This window comes from Hemiscyllium ocellatum, chromosome 7, assembly GCF_020745735.1.
Source record: "Hemiscyllium ocellatum isolate sHemOce1 chromosome 7, sHemOce1.pat.X.cur, whole genome shotgun sequence".
In the NCBI taxonomy this organism is placed as follows: Eukaryota; Metazoa; Chordata; class Chondrichthyes; order Orectolobiformes; family Hemiscylliidae; genus Hemiscyllium; species Hemiscyllium ocellatum.
Genome location: NC_083407.1, coordinates 87,277,746 through 87,298,727, shown reverse-complemented (window position 1 = coordinate 87,298,727; position 20,982 = coordinate 87,277,746). Strand labels below are relative to the sequence as shown.

Below are 20,982 nucleotides of genomic sequence, written 5' to 3'. Positions count from 1 at the left end.
TTTGCAGTAAGCTGTGAGGAATGTTGGATCTATGTTGCGAGGTTTCTTTTCAATTTTATTAGTTGCATCAATTGCTCCTCACTATATTGTGTAGAGTTTAGTGTTATATCTTTACTTTGTATCTCATGAAATGAAATATGGCAGCAATGTCAGCTCACTGCTAAATATAAGGCATTAGTAAAGCCACTGTAATAGAGCCATAGAATCACACAGCATGGAACAGACCATTCAGTCCAACTCATCCATGCCAACCAGGATTCCCAAATTAAACTAGCCCCATTTTCCTCCATTTGGCCCATGAGTTTCTAAACCTTTTCTCTTCATGAATATTTACAAATGTATTTTAAATGTTGTAAGCTGAAATCGCCTTCTATTGAAAAAGACTCAATTTTAGCCTTTAATTTTAAAAGACAGAGTTCTTTGGCCCCTGAATAATATAGGATAGTGAGAAAGTTGGGAAAATGTGGGAGCTTCCAGCAAGAAACTGCTTGTCACCGAAAGCAAAAGATTCCATTTTCCAACCAAGGGTTGAATGGCAAGTTGGGATTCTCATCAGTGAGTGGTGAGAGATCTATTTGCGTGCATTAGCATATGATAACATCTTATTGAAATGTCATTCTACAGTCCTCCCATCAGCTGGATCAAAACTAGGCAGGGCAATTCCAGGTATGAATGTCAGAGAGTGGGCTTGGCAAATTGACACCGCTGCTTGCTACTCCAGCCATTGTGGACACCAGTCACCAACGTTTCAGGGTACACTCCATGGGAAATGACTGCAGGTAACCGCTGCAGATATATGAACCTTAATATCTGACACACCACATCATCATGGCAAAGGTCCTATCCACTCACATTACGGTCAGTACTTCAAAACTGCACTTTAGGGCAGACTGGCACTGTTCACTGGGAAATGCTGCTGCCAGATCAGTTTGCACACAGGGCCAAGTGCCCATCTCATGGCTTTAACCAAAGTGCATTTCAAGGCTCAATCTCTTGGTACTCATTCACTTTGCGCCTACTTTGATGGTCTCGCATCCCTGCCCTGCCTTGCCTTACCTTTAAGCATTTGGCCCCTAGCCAGAGCTTAAATGCTCACAGAACTTCTGTTTTGTTATGTTGCTTAGTGCAGACACAATGATATGATGCTGGGCTCCACTGGGTATTGGGGAAAGAGTAGCACTTCCTTAGTCAGGGACACTTTATTGCGTGTACATTGTACATTCTCACATCAATTGCTGTTTAAGAACTAAGCAACATAGCTTATCCCATCAAGGGAGAGCTACTCTTTACCTAAAACCCAGTGTAGACCTGCTCCAGAGGCGTGTAATTACATCTTTGAACAGGTTAGTTAGAAAAATAGAAGGAGTATATTAAAAAAAGTGTAATGCAGTCTCAAATACAATTCCAGTATTGAGTGTACATCAAGTGTGATGTCACTTACTTATGTAACCTAAAGACCAATCTCTTCAAATGTTTCAGCTCTATTTCATTAAAAAGGCAAGAAAAAAGTATTTTGACTGCAGGGCAGAAATGTGCCTGATTAGTTATGGGCTTGCAATGTGAATTAATCCACACGTATTTCATGTTTAATACTTATTTTGCTATTTGACTTGGAGCTATTTTCATATCACTGGATGAATCATTTGATTATCTAATTTAGATTCAAAGTGCATGATTGGCAAGGGTCCAAAATATTTCAGAATTCCTTATGTTCGGGATGAGTACCAGGGCACTTGAAACTAGCAAATTTCTATTGAGAAAACAGAGAGGTAACAAGCAGGAAGATAGTGGGCATTTAGCATAACATCTCTCAACAGGCAACTTTCTACAATCCATTAAAAATGAGCTTATCCCAGGTCACACAAAATATGGTAATGGAATCCGGGCAGACTAAACTAGTGGGAATTGAGGTCACTATCAGATCAGTCATGATCTTAGTGAATGGCAGAACAGGTTTGATGGGCCAGATGGTTTACCACTGCTCCTAATTCATTTGTTCGTATGGTTTTGTGAAAGGGAAAGTATGTTTAACTAACTTATTAGAACTCTTTGAGGGTTCACAAGGGCACTCACCTCCCATTTGCATTACAGTTATAGATCAAACATGAACAAAACAGCTGAATTCCAGAGGTGAAGTGAGATTGACTGTCCCTGATATCAAGATGGTATTTGACTTAGTGGGACATCAAGAAACCCCAGAAAAAGTGGAGTCATAGAGTCATGGGAATCAGGGCTATAGTCATTCCTGGCACACAGGAAGATGGTTGGCGGTCAGTCACTGCAACTCCAGGACATCTCTGCAGGAGTTCCTCAGGGTAGTATCCTAGGCTCAATCATCTCTGGTTGCTTCAAAAATGACCTTCCCTCTATCACGAGGTCAGAAGGTGGGGATATTCACTGATGATTACACAATGTTCAGCACCATTGGCAACTCCCCAAATATTGAAAAGGCCAATGCCCAAATGCAGCAAGACCTGGACAATATCTGGGCTTAAGCTGACAAATGGCAAATGATCTCCATGGTATTCAAGTCCCAAGCAATGACCATCTCCAATAAGAGACAATTTAATAATCACTGCTTGACATTCAATAGCATTGCCATCACTGAATTCCACCACTAACAACATCCTATGGTTACCATTGACCAGAAAATAAATTAGATTATCCACATAAATACTGTGGCTACAAATGCAGAGACTAAGAAACCTGCAAAGAGTAACTTCTTGACCCCCTAACACCTTTCCAGCATCTACAAGGACAAGGCAGGAGTATGTAGAAATACTCCCCATTTGCTTTGATGAAGACAGCTCCAATAATATTTAAGAAGCAAGCTTGACACTTTCCAGAACAAAGCACTCCACTTAATTAGCACCACATCAACAAATATTCACTTCCTTCACCACTGATCGCTTCGAACAGGCAGTTTGTACCATCTACAAGATGCCATGCAGAAACTCACCAAGTCACCAACTCACTCAACAACAGCTTCCAAGTCCATGACCACTCCTAACTAAAAGGACAAGGGCAACAGATACATGGGAACACTACCACTTTCAACTTCTCCTCCAAGCCACACAACATCCTGATTTGGAAGGATGTCAACTGTTCTTTCAGTGGCACTGGGAAAACCCTGGAATTCCCTCCCTAATGGCATTGTGGATCTACAAAAAAAAAAGCAAATAGATTGCTGTAGTACACCATCTCCTCAAGAACAACTAGGGAAGAGTAATAAATGCTGGCCCAGCCAGTGATGCCCACATTCTGTGAATTAATACAAAAATGTAATAAATGAGCTGGATGAAAGATACCCACAGATGTGCTGAATTACACAAAATTGATCTCATGGTACAGGGAATTATGTATTAGTCAGATAAAGACTGGCTAACTAACAGGAAGCAGAGCAGCAATAACTGGTACTATTCCAACTTGGCAGTTGACTAGAGTTCCACATGGCATAGTGCTGGGATCATAGCCATTTACAATCTGTATCAATGCATGGATGAAGGAACTGCATGTATGGTAGCTAAGTTTGTCAATGATAGTAAGATAGGTAGGAAAGTGAATTGTCAAGAGGAGGCAAAAAGTTCTACAAAGGGAAATAAGTAGGTTAAGTGAAGGAGAAAAATTGAGCAAATGGAGTATAATGTCAGAAAATGTAAAGTAGTCCACTTTGGCAGGAGTACAGTATGATATTTAACTGGAGATTTGAGAAGTCAGCTGTACAAAGGATTTGGGATTCCTGGTACATAAATCACATAAATACAGCATTCCAGAACAGCAAGTGTGGGACATAAATCACATAAATACAGCATTCCAGAAGGCAATTGGAATATTGGTGTTTATTGCAAGTGGAAGAGAGTACAGAAGCTGGGAAATGTTACTGCAGCTGTAAGGGCCATTATTATTGAAACCATATCTGTGGTTAGTACTGTGTACAGTTTTGTTCTCTTTATTTGAAAAGGACATAATTGCTTCAAAGCAAGTCAGGAAGGCTTGCTTCACTGTAGAAGATGAAGGGCTTATCTTGTGGAGTAAAATTGGATAGGTAATGAGCCTTTACCTATTCGAATTGAGAACAATTGAGAGGTGGCCTTCCTGAAACATCTAAGGACCTTAGGAGACTTGACAGGGTAGATGCTAGGAAGGAATGACTTCTTGAAGGTGATGGAGGGGCCTAGAACTAGGGGACACTGTCTAAAAATAAGATAGAGATCAAAATTGTTTATCTCTCAGGCAATTGTTAGTCTGTGGAATTCTCTTCCCTAGAAAATAGTAGAGGTTGAATCACTGAAATTATTCTTGCTTGAATTAGATAGGTTTTTGAGGATTAAGGGAGTCAAAGGTCAAGGGGGTGGAAAAGAAAATGGAGTTGAGACCACAACCAGATCAGCTATAATGTTATTGCATAGAGGGGCAGAATGTCCTGCTGCTTCTCCCAAGCCCTATATTCAGAGGACTAACATTATATTAGAAATAAACACTTCAGAGCAATAACTAGAGTGTGAATAACATGTATGACATTGTTAAATCCTCTCCAATCTTTCTCTGGGTGCAAGATAGAAGTATTCTCTGGCACCACAAGATTAAGAGTTTAACCATTTCTATGTCCCCTTCAGGACTCGTAAACACAATCATTGCATGGCGTTAATTGCCAGTGGCTGAATGCAACTTTCCCCTGGAGAATTCAAGTCTCAATTTACAACCACATTTATATTGAAGTTGGGGTTCTGGAAAACTGAGGCTCGAACAAACATCTATTAATGACATTCTCTGCTGTCTGTCATTAACCTATTTCCTTGCATTACTTCTAATTAAAGTAGTATTGTAATGAGGAATCATCCCACTTAAACTGCAGGCTGATTTCCTAAATAGAAATCAGTGCTGTTACAATGAAACTATAAAGATTCAGACTGAATCACATGGGTGTGAATCTAAGGCAGACACAGTCAATGTCAAGTCAGGTATGGCACTGCTGTCAGGTCAGATGGCATTTTCCTCAATGTGACAGTAAAATTAAGAATGTCAGCAGTGCTGAAGGTCACATTGGAAATTTTTAATCCATGAACAATGCTTAACATGATTGTATGTTCCCTTGGTGGCATACTTGACTCCAAGATGAGCTTCCAACCTCATGTTTGTGCCATTGTAAAGTCTACTAATTTCAATCTCAGTGACACTGCCCAACTCCAACTCACCGTCATCTCACGTCTGCTGCTGAAAGCCTCATCCATGTCTTTCTTTCTGTTAGACTTGGCTACTCCGACACTTTGCTGGCCAGCCTCACATCTTCCATCCACGGTAAACTACACGCATCCAAAACTGCTGCTGTGTCCTTAGTTACATCAAATTTCCTTTCATCTGATGTTGTAACCAGAGTGACTCCTGATTAAGCAAAGCCCTGACTTCAAAATTCTCATCTTTGTTTTCAAATCCCATTTTATTTTATTCTGCTTCCCTGAAGTGCCTTGGAATATTTTAAAAGTGCAATATAAATTCAAGTTGTCATTCATTTCCAAACATTTTAGAAAGAATCAATTGTAAATAAAACAACTCAGAGGTTGGAGGTTGAGGCATTATATTTGTTTCCATATTGTATACAACAATTTCCATCGAAACCAAGCAGAAGCAAATCCTCAGAAGTGCCTTTCCAGTAGTTCCAGTCAGGCATTTATCTTTTAAACATTAATTTTACATAATTTATTAAACTGAAATGTACTTAATTTGCCATTTTGCAAATAAATTCTGGAAAGAAAATTTGTTATTCTAAATATAAATTAATTATGAAGTAAGATGACCTATTTTTCTGTTCCGAGATATAATGTGGGATAGATAAGGAATGTAAGAACAAAATAGACCATTCAGCCCATCGATCCAATTTTGTCTTTCAATTAGAACATAGCTTATCTACACTTACACTCCTTTCCTAACAATATGTGGGTAACAGCCCAGTGTTCAGTGCCCCAAGGCTTGTGCTGCAATAATTTAATCAGTTCTAATTACCCATTCATGCTCCATACACAACCAAAATCTACCAATCCCAGTTTTGGAAATTTCTACTTAGTGTGTATACATGACATTTTAGTGAAGAGATACAGATTTTGACTTCCCTTTCGGGATGTTTTAAGATAATATTCCCAATGTTCTTGATTCTCCTACCAAGGGAAATAGTTAATCAGGTGTGATTTTCACTTTTTCAGGCTAAATGTGGGGCTGGGTGCACTAAGTGTCCATAAACTCTCTGTTCTCATGGGCTTCAGTGAGATGTTCATCCTACTACATGCCTTGATAGTGGTGGCCCCCCCTCCCCCCCATTCCTCAGATGCTGTAACCAATCAGAGATGGAAGCTTTTGGGTCCTCAGACTGCTGTTTGAGTTCTACTCATCAGGAGATCCAACTGTGAAAAGGTAGCCTTTACCTCTGGCTTCTTTCAGGGTAGGTACCATGAGGAGTTGGGGTGGGGGTTAAGTAGGATTGGAGGCAAAGGCAGTGGCTGACTTTAAGTGGTCAGTCCTTTGCCCCCACCCAAGCCAGCAGCCATTCCCAGATTGTGAAAAATGGGGTGCTGCAATTGGGCAGACGGGTTACCTTGGTTACAATGATGGGAAGGCAGCCTCTTTTCCTGCCTGATGGGAGGGCTGGTAATTGAGGAGATGGTGAATTGAGGCCCAAAGGGGCTACTAATGTAAGGGCTTAATCGCTGGCGAGTTGAGAAAGTCCACAATGTTCATCTTGTCAAGCACTTAAATGTTGACATCACTAGAACGGGCTGAGTATCTTTCCACGGCCATTGCACCAAATGATTTCTCTTCATGCCATCTCCGAGGAGGAGAAAATAGCACCCTCTGTAACTACCCCATTAAACTCATTTATATTTCTAAACAGCTCAATTGGATTATCATTCAATCTCCTCAATCAAGGTATACAAGCCAGGTTTATGCAGATTGTGTTAATAATTTAACTCTTTAAATCCTGATAACATTCTTTTATTGTGTACCTCAGCCATCACCAATGTGTCTTTCTGAAGCACAGTACCCGGACCCGAAAACTGCACTGTACTGTTCATACTCAGGGGCTGGGTTGGGGGGAGAGTGGGGTATAATTGGGCACTGTCCTCTTGCATACCTACCCCATGCTACAAAATTATATTGTGGTGGGAGAAGCAAAGACCTTCAACGTTCAACTAGTAATCACATCAGGTTCACTTTTGGCTCTTTCCTCAGTGATGCCAACTGTGAAGTCCAACTACCTGCCACTGGACAGGATAAGGGAAGCAAGGGGAGATCTCTCCTTTATAGGCTGTACCCAGGGACTGCCCACCCATTCCCCTCCCCAGCCAGCCCTGCCACCTCAGGATCCCCCATTTCCCTCCCTAGGCCTGCCAACAGGCCTCCAGCAATAAACATCAGGGGTATGGGTGGGTTGCGCTTCGGTGGGTCGGTGTGGACTTGTTGGGCCGAAGGGCCTGTTTCCACACAGTAAGTAATCTAATCTAAAACTTTGTACAGCTGTGGGTGCTCTAAAAAATGGAGGAGAACAGATGCAGATGTTAGCTATCAGTGACTGGCCTGGAGGATAATGGAACTTAATTACTAATTGCAGGCATGATTCGAGACCATGTGTTGCCATGATTGGAGATGGTAGCTAGTTGGATGTTGAGTTGGTCAATCCAGGGAGGAGTGCACTAACCAGCCAACCTACAGAAAATATTAATTACCAAAAAAAATGAGAGAGAAAACCACTTCTGGTTTTGGCAGGTATAGAGTGATTTCTGGGAACTTTAAGATAGCGCATTTTTTAACTCTCTCCATGTTTCTTCCAGTTAAAGAATTGATGAATGTTCTGAGAAAAGAATGAGTCTGCAAGAAATCAGTGCATAATTCTGGAAGTCTACTGAAACTGTTCGCACTCACCGGTGACTTTGAAGTTAGATATACAAGCATGCCTGTGAACAACTTATTATCCAAGTATTGTATGAAGACTTGGCATCCATTGTTTGAAATAGTTTAATTGAAGTGGAAAATTACAATTCTTTTGTTTCTCTTTTTAATATATGCCTTTAACTGTGTCTGTCAGTGTATGAGTGGGATTACGATCAAAGAAGATTGTGTTTAAATTGAATATTATTTTGATGACCTTGTTGTTTAATTTTGTCCTGTTGAAGTTACAATATTAATAATAAATTGTCAATTTTTGTTTAAGTTATAAATGTGGTGTCCAAGATCCCTTATCAGTTAGAATCTGGTTGGGAACAACCATGCAAATTTTGAGGGTCATTGAATATTTTAATTTCATCATCTTGCAAATCCAGTGATACTAAGGCTGATTTGGTTTGGCTTGCTTTCCCTGGTCATAACAGTAATCCAGTTGGAGCCTGTCTAACTAAAGTCAACTTACTATCCAACCTGTCTGAGAAAATGGTCAATAGTCCATGAGTTGTGCTTAACCAGAGTCATGGAATCAGACCCTTATTTAAAAAAAAACTCAGATTTTCTTCCCTAGATCTAAACTGGGTGATCTCACACCTTCATCCTTTGAACTCCTGGGATTAACTCATGTTCTTTGCTTCTGCTTCAGGTATTTTTGAAACTTCATCTTTCCTACTCATTGAAATGTTCGTACTATGGACCAACATTTTGACAATCTTAAATTTTTTCTCCCAGAATTTAACTACTGCTTGGCCACATTACTTTCAAGATAACAGTCTGTAGATTTGGAGGCGATTTGCGTCTCTGTGTGTTTTTGTGCAGGAAAGTTGCACATTGTTTAAATGTTCTCTTGGTTTTGCATTTTTGCTTGAGTCTGTTTTATTTGCAATAAACTTGTTCTTTATTTGTTACAAAAAGAACCTAACAGATTTATTTCGGATACACAGCTATTTACAACCTGATCAATAATAAATATCAATATAAAATAATTGTCAATGTCACCTTTCTAAATTCAAACATTGTTGTGACCAGGAGTGGAACAAGAAAATGAATCATTTCACTCCTGTGAACTTGGTCATAAGAATATGGATTTTCAGAAAGTATCTGAAATGTAAGATTGAGCTGTAGACTTAAGTTGAAAGCTCTCCTTCAATTTTAGATAATGAGACTGCTATAGAGATTAAATTGCGGAATGTATATTTTTTAAAAAGTCTGTACATATTTAAATGCGAAACTCAATGCAGAAACTCTATTTTAAAAGGATTTGTGCATTTACTTTTCTCTCAAATCCTTCTCCTTTCCTGTGCTAAACTATTCAAATCCATGGGTAGTGGTCACCTTCCACTATCATACCCAAATCTTGACATTGTGTTGGCACCATATTTGATGGATGGAGTATTAAAGCCGAGTCAAATCCAATCTTCATCTAGTGGACAGATCTATGACATTCTGCAAGATTGTCATCAATCCTTACTTTCCACTCCAAGTAATTCATGGTAGCCTACATTGTAGTTTGGCTGAATATTTTTGACTTATTCTGGCCTGTATGTCTCAATTCCACATCATTATTACTTATTTGAGAGAGAAGCTTATTTTCTTTCACATTATCAACTGGAGACTTGGATGTGATGGTGAAACAAAACCCATGTTCTCCTTCAGGTGAACATAAAAGATGCCATGTTATTATTCCATTCAAAAGCAGGGTGGTTAGTCCAACATCTTTCCTTTATTCAGCATCACTAAAGCAGATTATGTTACTATTTATCTCATGACTGTTTGTACCATCTTGCTTTGTGCAGACTGAGTGCCACATTTAAAAACATTAGAAATTGGAGCTGAGGTAGCTCCCTCTGTCATTAAATAAGATATAGCTGATTTTCTTCTGAACTTACTTCTATGTTCTTGCTCTATGTACTTATAGCTGAACTTACTTCTATGTTCTTGCTCTATCCCAATAACATTTGAGCCAAAAATCCATCAATGACTGAACAGCCATAGCTTTCTAGAGAATCCCAAGGATTCATAATCATTAGAGTAGAATTTGTGACACAACTACGTTTTCACTACTTAAGCATCTTTCCTGCTGTCTGAACCTCACACACAGTCCTATTTAAGAAGCTAAACTGAACACGGGAGTACTCTACTTCAGACCTTATATAATAGTAATAGGACATCTTTATTCTTATACACAATCTCTTTATCAGAAAAGGTAACGCATTATCTGCTGTCTGAATTGCTGGTCACCTACACATTGACTTGCTGTAATTATGGAAGGGCGAGTTAAATGCCAACATTTTCAGACACATATTTTAGAAGAAATTCTGCTTTTCTATGTTGTCCAGCAAAGTAGATAACTTCATATTTCTCCACATCTGCCTGTTGTATTTTTGCTCACTGTTGGAACCTGTCCACATCTGTTTGCATCTTCTTTAGCTTCTCTCCACTACTTATTTTCCGACTTCATTCAATATCATCGGGAAACTTGGATACATTTAACTTGGTCCTCTCATCTAGGTAATGGATTTAAATTGCAAAACTGGTTGAGGCCCTATTGCTGTTGCCCATTAGTCATAGCGTGCCACTACAAAATGACTCATTTCTCTCTGTTTCTGTCCGTTAACCAATCCTGAAACTGTGCTCATATGTTATACCTCATTTCTACAAGTCCTGAATTGATGGCATCACCTCTTTTGTGACACTTTATTGAATTCATTTTGCAAATTTAAATTCACTGCATCCATCAATTCCTCTTAACTTTCTGATTTTTAGTCAGCACTAGAGGGATGTGGGTTTACCAGCGACCATCAAGTAAGCTATGACAGGAAGGAATGAGAATCAAAGGCAAAACAGTGCTCACTCACCTAGAATAGCCAACACAGTGTTGTCCTTCAGGACCTCCATGGAACCTGAGCAGACAAAGTAGATAGCCTGTAAGGCATCACCCTGACGGATGAGGTATTCCCCTGGAGCACAGAAAGAAGTTTTGATGCTTAAGGAGAGGGATCGAAGGCACCCACGGCTAGCAGATTCAAATATTGGCAGCTGAAGGATTTCTTTGTTCAAATGCATTGCAATGTCCGCTCGCAGTTCATCAGGAAAATCCTTCAGAAGCTGGAATGAGGACAACATATTACATGATTAAAACTGGCATGGAATAAAAAGCATATTTCCTGGTAAGATGGTAATAATTGTTTTTCAGTAAAGTTACCTGAGCATGCAGGTGCTGTCATTACTCATCCTTTCTTTTATTCCCTTGCTTATGCCATAAAACTAGGATGAAATTGTAAAAAGGCCTCTAGCTATAAAGCAAACTGGAGGGGATTGAAAGGTAGAAAGAACGGCATGGTGGCACAGTGGTTAGCACTGCTGCCTCACAGCACCAGGGACCTGGGTTCAATTCCCGCCTCAGGTGATTGACTGTGTGGAGTTTGCATGTTCTCCCCGTGTCTGCGTGGGTTTCCTCCGGGTGCTCCGGTTTCCTCCCGCAGTCCAAAGATGTGCGGGTCAGGTGAATTGGCCATGCTAAATTGCCCGTAGTGTTAGGTAAGGGGTATATGTAGGGGTATGGGTGGGTAGTGCTTCGGCGGGTCGGTGTGGACTTGTTGGGCCGAAGGGCCTGTTTCCACACTGTAAGTAATCTAATCTAAGAACAGGCATGATGGGTTGAATGGCCTCCTTCTGCACTGTAACAATTATTTCTGATTCTGATTCTGTGATGGAAACGTGAAAATACAAGTGCAACTGGTGATATTAATCAATATCATAAAATATTTCTGAGAAGATAAATGCCCAAATCATATATTATGTGCTGTAAGTGTACCAGTTCTGTTAAGTAAAACAGCTTAGATATGTATGACAGCGGCAGACATTTCTACAAGCTGATAAATTGTTCCAAATCATGTTTAGTTCTTTATCCATACATTTAGCCAACTGTTTTTAACTCAAGTAAAGGACGATGCTCCATCTGCAGATAAAACTGCTTATCTGAAGTGATAGATGGAACAAGTCTGCTGAATATTTATTTTCTCTTTGCAATGTGCAGCAATACATAAGGTCAAATATTACACACGGGAGAAAAATACAGATAGCCAAAATATAACTAATTCAATATTCCTGAAATTCAAAACCTAAGTTGCAGTATTCCTACAGGATATGTTCAACACATTCACTACACATAGCTGTTTAAGCTACATATGTATTTGTAGGTTTCATTTCTGCAACACATTAAATTCTGTCTACAGTGAAATATAGACTAAGTGTGAAAAATGAGGTGACGTATTTTCAGACCACTTACTGAAACCAAACATAATAGCTTCGGGGTTTAGTATTTTGAATTGTATATGTTGAGAATATGCTTTATCATAAATCTATGCTCTATCATGCTGGAACACAGCATGTTGATATAAGTATCACTGAAATAGAGACCAAACAGAGAGTAAATGACCCATGTGGTAGCTACTGAAATGTTATATTTACTGGATTCCATTGTGTAGAAGTTAAATAACTTGCCTCAATTGCATTTTTTTTTGATGGAAAGATCACACTTCTCAAAGATGTGATCATTACTTTTTTTCTGAACACGACCAAATAACTTACTTAAAAATAAATGATGTATTGACATATAACAGTTGCACTCATTGAACATGGTCTTATTCGATCAGCCTGTGAATTACACACTCACATGGCAACATGAAAATTAAGATTCTACTGCTATCTCAATAATACGTTTTTTTAAAAACAGTAAAATAAAAGAAAAAGGAGTAATGTTATTTTTAAAAAAAGCACTTTAACTTTTTTTATTGCACTGTGAAGCATATTGTTCTGGGGGGGGGGGGGGGGTTGCGGGGGGAGGTGTTGGTTAACTCAGATGGCTGGTTTGCGATGCAGAGTGATGCCAATAGCAGGGGTTCAATTCCTACACTGAATGAGATTATCATGAAAGATTCTCCTTCTCAACCTCTCCCCCCACTTGAGGCATGGTGCCCGTCAGGTTAAACTACCACCCGTCATCTTTCCCTCTTTCTAATGGGAGAACAGCCCTATGGTCTAGTAAGACAATGGCAATGTTACTTTATATATTCCATGGCTTTATAACTAACCAACTGATATCAGACCTGAATAAGAAGCAATTTTTCTTAGGCTAGTAAATTCTGTGTCAATTCTGAGTCCCAGGTGTAAATTCAATGTTTTGTCAGACATAGAGGGTGGAATCCTATAAAAACCTGAGTGATGTGGACTAGGGTATGAAATATGGCAGAGTTGGGTGAAACATCCAGTGAGGACTATCTCAACCTTAGGAACAAAACACTGCAACTTTTGTGCAGTTGCTGAATGCTGACACGAGTTTCTCTCTAGAGAGCATTAAAGAACATTTATAGATATAGAATGTACCTCATTAATATCTAATTTTGTTTATGTATTATACATACATACATATATATGTTTGTTTTATATATAAAATTCTCAACATGGATGTCAGAACTGGTACTTGGTAACATCAGCTCAATACTGGCTGTGACCCACCCTCATGTTGCTCAGCACCAAACTGCATCTCAGGGCACGATCCACAGGCACCAGCCATATGCGCCCCTTGTCCACGGACACTGGCATCTGATATCTGCCAACCATCGGGGTACCTGTTCAATCCATTCGCAGGACATTGAGGAAGCTCAGACCTGCACTCCATGGCATACTGGCAACTAGCGTCACACCTCAGAATTGCTCACTTGCTGTCTAATGCTTGGTCACCTGGACATTTGCAGTATCTCTGCCTTGCATTGCCTTGTCAGTTAGGGCAGTCATATCTAACCAGCCAACTTTCCTTGCTGGTCATTAGTTCTCAGTCAAAGGGGTATATACCTCACAGTGCAGCAATATTATGCGACATCTATCTGGTTGGTATGGACGAGTTGGACCGCAGAGTCTATTTCTGTTCTGTGCATCCCTATGACTGTAAATACCATTGGGTCTCACTATTGAAGTAACAACAATGGCCAAAAACCTTATGTTACTGTAAATTCAACTCATTCAGTAACTAGCTTTACATGGGATGTGAAATTGTCATGCAAATAGTGAGGAGAACCTTCTAAAAATGCATTACGTGTGCTGGTTTGCCTTCATTTAACAGCATTGACCTCATGAGCTACTGTAACTTCAACTGAATTGAAGAAACAAAAATAAAAATAAAAAACATTTACCCCAAGTTTAATACAAAAAAAAAACTCCACAAAGAGTGGCACTGCTTTGGCCTTGTGGAAAAGCAGAATCTACATGGCCTTTACAAAACCGGTGAGAATCAATTTTTATGCTAATGAACTGCAATAGACTGACATCAGAAGGAGATCAAAAAGAGTTCATTATTCAAAGTCACACAGGATGAATTCACAGCACTGTGTGTTTTAAAATGTTTGTGAGTTTATTGATGAAAAAATTCCATTTTCACATTTCAACAGCACTATCTCTGAAGTAAATAATTTTATGCAATTGTAGGAAGCCAATGTGATGGCAAATAAAATATGTAGGCTTGCGGCATCCCATTGTGAGAATTGGTCAACCAAACACTCCATCTGTCCCTCGACACCAGAAATAATTCACACTGTTATAGATTTCCACTTTCTCTCAGTAAGTGTCTTAGTGTGAATTCTAAAACATAAATTTAAACATAAATCCTTCCTTTGACCTTACTGGACCTTTATGTATACTCTCGCTTGAAATTTATGGCAATAATTGACGTTTTATTCTTCACATTGTCTTCAGTGCAAAATTGTTGCTATCTGCCTTTGTTTACTATCTTTTTAGTTTTAATTTTTCCCTCCTTCCTTTACAATCTTGCATACTGAGATCGAATGGAAACTTCAAAGTTGGCCCCATTCTTCATCATATCTGCTCAAGGTTACTACGTTAATTCCATTAACATCACCACAAAAAAAAGTCAGGAGTATGAAAATCAATCATCCTGTTGTTTTGCTGGGTGGGGTGGGGGCACGTCTCATACCCATTGACTCCATACTTTCTCACACTATTCAATATTCCAGACCCCTATTAGGAACCTTGCAGCACATCCTGATACTTAGAACTCCTTCCTAACATACTGATGCTATAGTTCATATACTAGCAATGGGGGCCCACACCTCTCACTGCTTCCTATGTCTTCTGCTTTTTAGCTATGCTGGACTTGATCCAAAACACTGACTCATAGTCAATGATATTCTGCTCTCTCCCTTGCTGTAGATGGTCACCCACAATAAGAGAGAAAGATGGAGTATTTGCAGAGGCCCACAAAAAATGCATTCTCTCAGCACTCTGGAGGCAATGGTTCCTAGTTGCAAGACCATCAACATCTCAGACCTAACAACAATTGGTGCAACTGGAAGACATTGTGAATGACTATTCTATTATACCTTCATCAGTAACTCCACACTCTCATTCTGAGAAGTGTCATGAAATGGAAACAGACATCAAAATGAGCATGACCTTCTGATTTCCTCTCCCAAACCTCTTTCCTTTACCCCGATCCATCCATTATGTTTTTGTAGTTTGAGATAGCCGGGAAATGTTAACTGTTCAGATCCCACAGGCACATTGAGAGGCTTAAAAGAAGTGGAAGATATCACAGAAGACGAATGGCCTAAACTTCACTTTCAGATACTGTTGTGTACATCAGAGGATACTTTCATTGGATGTACATTAGAGGATGCTGCCATTATGTATACGTTAGAGAATTGTCACTGGGTGCACATTAGAGAGTACTACCATTGGGATGTATATTACAGGATATTGCCACTGGGTATATTTTGGAAGTTATACAATTAGGTTGTTCATCAGAGGATATTGTGACTAGGTGTACATTAGAGGATACCAGCACTGCATGTAGACAGCAGGTCAACAATAACATTCAAGCCTTTCCAAACACAGAGTAGCTATCGACCTTGCCTGTAACTTTATTCTTTTCCTTGCTGCATTAATAATGTAACTTACACTGTATTTGGAGACTACTTTCATTTTTTAAATGAAATTATTATTCTATTTTCTGTGTAATCATCCCCCAATTTGATTAGACTGAAGGTAACGTTATAAAGTGATAATTACATATTATGGGCTACATGTTCAAGCCAATTGAAAATGAAAGGGCAGTAATTCAGTTTTTTTTATTTATGGGAATCCATAGATATTAGTTCTCATGCAATTTTATTCTTTGGTACATTAATAAATATAGTTACAACTGCAATTTTAATATGCAACATGTAATAATGGAAGGCAAATAACAATAACCAGAATATGAGAGCACCTTTCTGTCTTGCCTTTGCTGTCTAAGGAAACATAGGGTATCCTGTAACAATGCTTTTCAAAGAGGATTGAAGTAGCAAGCTATTTGCTGGTGCCTGGAACTACAGTCAGTACTTTCTATGATTAATGTACAGTTGCTCAGCATTCTGGAACAGGGCCTTGTATTTAGATAACTTACGCAGATATTTATAAAGGTCAGTCCAATTATTCCATAACATGTCATTATCAGAAACGAAACATTCGAGCTCTTTCAAAAGGGTGAGCACTGTGTGGGCATGAATCTTGTTGGAACAGGGAATGCTTGCATATTCAACTAAATGGGAATAGTCTCTGAACAATCATTGACTAAAGCTCTTTAGAATGTCATGAATGGAACTATATAAATGCAGTTATTTTTCATTATTCATCTTCTATTCAATTTAACATATAACTTAAAAAGTTTACATGACCTGCCATGTACATCCAATGCCTTCAGTATTTGACCTGAAGTTATGAGCGTTACCTTTTTAAAAAGTAAAGTATGATTAATCTGCTTACTGCTATTTCCTAAATTATAAATGTCCTAATGCTGGGGCCAACATTTAGGCTGGAATGGTAATTTAAGTGAGATTTAATGGTTGTGGGGTGAAAGTTGGAGTGTGCAGGTCTGGGCTTGCCAGGATATTAAGTTCACTAACTTTTCATCTTTCTATATGTCCCACTTTTGGAACTGCTTCTATACTGTTTCCTTTGCTGAAGGAGTTTCTACTTCCTAATAACAGAGTCCATCAGTTCACCCAAATCACTATTAGTCAACCCTGAAAAATGTTTCAATCAGCAACATAAATCATTGTGAACTTTAGGCTCTGCGCATTGAATTAGCTGCATCCTTCCTAGTTTAATTGGATGAATAACTACTAAAGAGTTGTGAATAGAATATTATTGATATCGATGGCTATTAATACTACTGAATTAACATGGTGGATAACAACAGGAATAAAGTTGGGAACTCATCGTCATCTTCAGTCTACCCAAAAGTAATTGAATTGACTTGCCATAAAAGGTGGGGTTAAAAAAGGAAAATATTTCCTTAAGTGTTCCAGGAGAATAAGTATTGAAAGTGATGGAGTATGACATTAATAAAAATTGTCAGCAATTGTAGCTACCTATATTACTAAAAGCTTTGAAATGCATCCATAGTACAGAAACTCTGTGTCCACTTTCCAATCAAACATATCAATAGAGATTGAGAATCTTCTATGTCATTAAAATACTTTTTCTACATGAGCACAGGAAGCACATTCTTAAAACAAAAACAAAACTTTGTATTTATTTACAGACATAATAAGATGTCACAAAGTGCTTTGCAGGAACTTTTACTTGCCTTATGAAGTAAAATCAGCTAACAAGTTACCTAAGATGTTATTAGGGCTGGTTACCACAAAACTGGTCAAAGAGGATAGTTTTAAAAACATCCTAAAGGAGGAGAGACAGGTAATGAGTTGTAAAGGTTTACGGAGGAAATTCCTGAATTAGGATCTAATCTGTGATTTCTAATTCTGGCTGGATGAAGTCCTGGAAATTGCATCATATAATCTCCAGCTTCCATTTCCCACCCCTAATCCACTCAGGCTTTAACATCCTTTTTTTTATAACTAGCAAACGAAAGTATTTCAATCATATACAAACATACCAACAAGGGGTAGGTCATTCCGTTTCTTGGCAGAAGTGTGTACTGCAGATGCTGAAGATTAGAGTGGTGCTGGAAAAGCACAGCAGGTCAGGCAGCATCCAAGGAGCAGGAAAATCGATATTTCAGGCAAAGCCCTTCAGTTTCTTGGGCCTGCTCTGCTTTTTAATAAGATCATGACTAATCTGACTGTGACTTCAACACATCTTCCCTCTTACCCCTCATAACCTTTCACCCCCTTGCAAACCAAGAATCTTTGCCTTAAAACTATTCAAAGACACTTCTTCTATCACCTATTGACGAAGGAATTTTCAAAGACTCATAATCCTCTGACAGAAAAAAAAATCCTTGCCTCTGCCTTAAATGGGTAACTCCTGATTTTAAATGGTGATGTGTACTATTGGATTATCCCACAAGAGGAAACATCCTTTCCACATCCTGTTAAACCCCCTCAGGATCTTATATGTTTCAGTCAATTCACTGTTTGCCTAAACTCCAGTATTACAGGCCTAACCTATCCAACCTTTCCTCATTACACAATCTGCCAATTCTAGGTGCTAACTGAACAAACCTTCTCTGAACTGCTTCCATTGTATTTACATCCTTTCTTGTATAAAATCACCACTAATGCATACAATACTCCAAATGTGGTCTCACCAGTACTCTGTATAATTGAAGCATAACTGAATAACTCTACAGAAGCTGGTATTCCATCACTATGTCACCCTTTATTTACACATGAACAGTCTTTGACGTCAGTACTGGGCCTTCAGAGTCAGCTATCAAGGTGTGAGTATCTCTGACACTCTTTTTAAGCTGTCAGCCAGGGCTCCCTGATTGGATCAGGTTAACAACTGCAAACAGGGAACTCATATTCTATGAGGTCCAGCTGGCTGACTTCATTACAATCACTACAATAACCATCTATTTTTGTATTTGATTCCCTTCACAATAAATGACAACATTCTATTAGCTTTCCTAATTACTTGCGGTATCTGCATACTAGCCATTTGCAATTCATAGTCAAAAAGTGTGGTGCTGAAAAAGCACAGCCAGTCAGGCAGCATCCGAGGAGCAGAAGAGTTGATGTTTCCAAAATAAGCTCTTCATCAGGAATTCATACACTAGATCACATACATCTCTCTGCATTTTAGGACTCTGCAACTTCTCACCATTTAGATTGCATGTTCTTTTTGAATTTTCCTTCCAAAATGGACAACTTCACCTTTTTCCATATTATACTCCATTTGCCATACTTTTGCCCCTCACTTAACGTATCTAAAATCTATACAGAAATCGATGGTGGCCATTGCTAGCTATGAACTCATGACCCCAAACTTTCAGCCCAACGCCACAAATTGGCAAGCCCTGTCATCTCGGAAGCATTTCATAATGTGGATGTTTACGTACCATTTCTTGTGGTTAGGGTGTACCAATAGGATACATGATTGCACTCATTCATTTTCGATGAATTTTAATTTTTTGATTTGAAATTATGCACAATGCATTGCAAGTTCTAGATGAAATTAACATGTTTGATCTTTGATCTAAGATTTCTGAAAGCAATATTATCATAGGAGAATCTACTAATGATTGATTGATTAATTAATTTACTGATAGACTTGTAAAATAGGGCTCTATGATTGGCAACTCAACAATTTGAGTAATCATAAAGTGTAAACTGTGTGTTTGAACTGCCCTCTCTGTTCAAACAGGTTCAGAAAGTTCTCATCATTAATGAGTAACCTAGGCATGTGAGTCACCTCAGCAATAACTTTTGCTTTTGTAAAATCATTGAACTAAGCTAATAATTGCAACAATGGTTGATGGTCCAGATTTAAGGGGATATCTCGGCAAGATTTTGGATTGGGTCAGAAATGTGTGCCAATAATTAACTTAGGATATATAAACCTACTAGGTAAATGGAAAATGAATTTTGAATTGTTCTGGCAAAATTGATTGGAATCATTGGGCTGATTTTTTCCAATGCTATAGAATTGACTTTGTACGTGATTGAGGGAGGTTGGAACTTTGATAGAATTGCATTAGGTTGCCTCTGATGTACTTATATCTGGTTGCTCAGGAACTCTTGGCTGTGTCAGGAATCCTTCAATGCAGTGATTTCACAGCAGGTGGTATGAGATGTGAAACTTTGGATCCCAGCATTAACTCACAGGACTTGGTCCTCCACAAGCAGAAGCTACTTCTGGGAGAGCAATGACTCCAGCAACGTCATACCTGTTGTAATGGCAGCTGCTGCTGTCCTTATGAAGCACCATCGTGACAATATGGGCTTTTCTGCTATAGGCCTCTGAGCAGCAGCTATACAGTAAGCATGGTTAAAGGCACCACCTATCACGTTGAATGGATCACAGTCACTGTTCCTAATTGGACAGTGTTATCTTCTTTGCTGCCTCCAGGGCATTAAAACTTACCTAACAAAGTTTGATCAATTAAGTCAGCTATCCAAAATCTTCATGGAGTCAAATGAAGAGGAAGTTTAACAATCAGATGTAGGGTTAGAAGACAAGGAGATGGTATGGGGCTTGAGCAGGTCGACATAATTCCAATAGGAACTCACACTTGTCTAGTTAAAGAACAAGACAATGCTACTCTGTCCAAAACTCAACAAGTAATATGTGATCTGCTCGGCATTGTTAATGACTGCTGAAACACTACGTGTCAATTTCTGTTGTGTATTAAAAAAAGTAAATTGATGTCGGATCCAAATCTCTTGCTAGTGTAGGGTCTACAGACAAAAAAAACCCTGCAAAATCCAGACTCCAAGATAGACAAGCAGGAGGCTGGAAAGACACAGCATCAGGAGGTAGAGAAGTCGAGTTTCGGGTATAAGATCTATGACATGCAAACAATTCCAGCAATTGCAATTGGCACACAGAATTTCAACTCGAGAGTGTAGTGCTGGAAACGTACAGCAGGTCAAGCAGCATCCGAGGAGCAGGAGAGTCGATGTTTCGGGCATAACGTCGATTCTCCTGCTCCTCAGGCGCTGCCTAACCTGCTGTGTTTTTCCAGCACTACATTCTCAATTCTGATCTCCAGCATCTGCAGTCCTCACTTTCTCTACACAGCATTGCAAT

General features: G+C 39.0%; 1 protein-coding gene across 1 annotated transcript in view; it reads right to left on the bottom strand.

The window, feature by feature from the left end:
* Positions 1 to 20,982, bottom strand: part of kcnh3 (potassium voltage-gated channel, subfamily H (eag-related), member 3) — a 703,578-nt gene that overhangs the window by 72,254 nt on the left and 610,342 nt on the right. Inside the window, exon 11 of the mRNA XM_060828128.1 lies at positions 10,788 to 11,037. Coding sequence (XP_060684111.1) covers positions 10,788 to 11,037 — 250 coding nt within the window. The remainder of the gene's footprint in view (positions 1 to 10,787; positions 11,038 to 20,982) is intronic.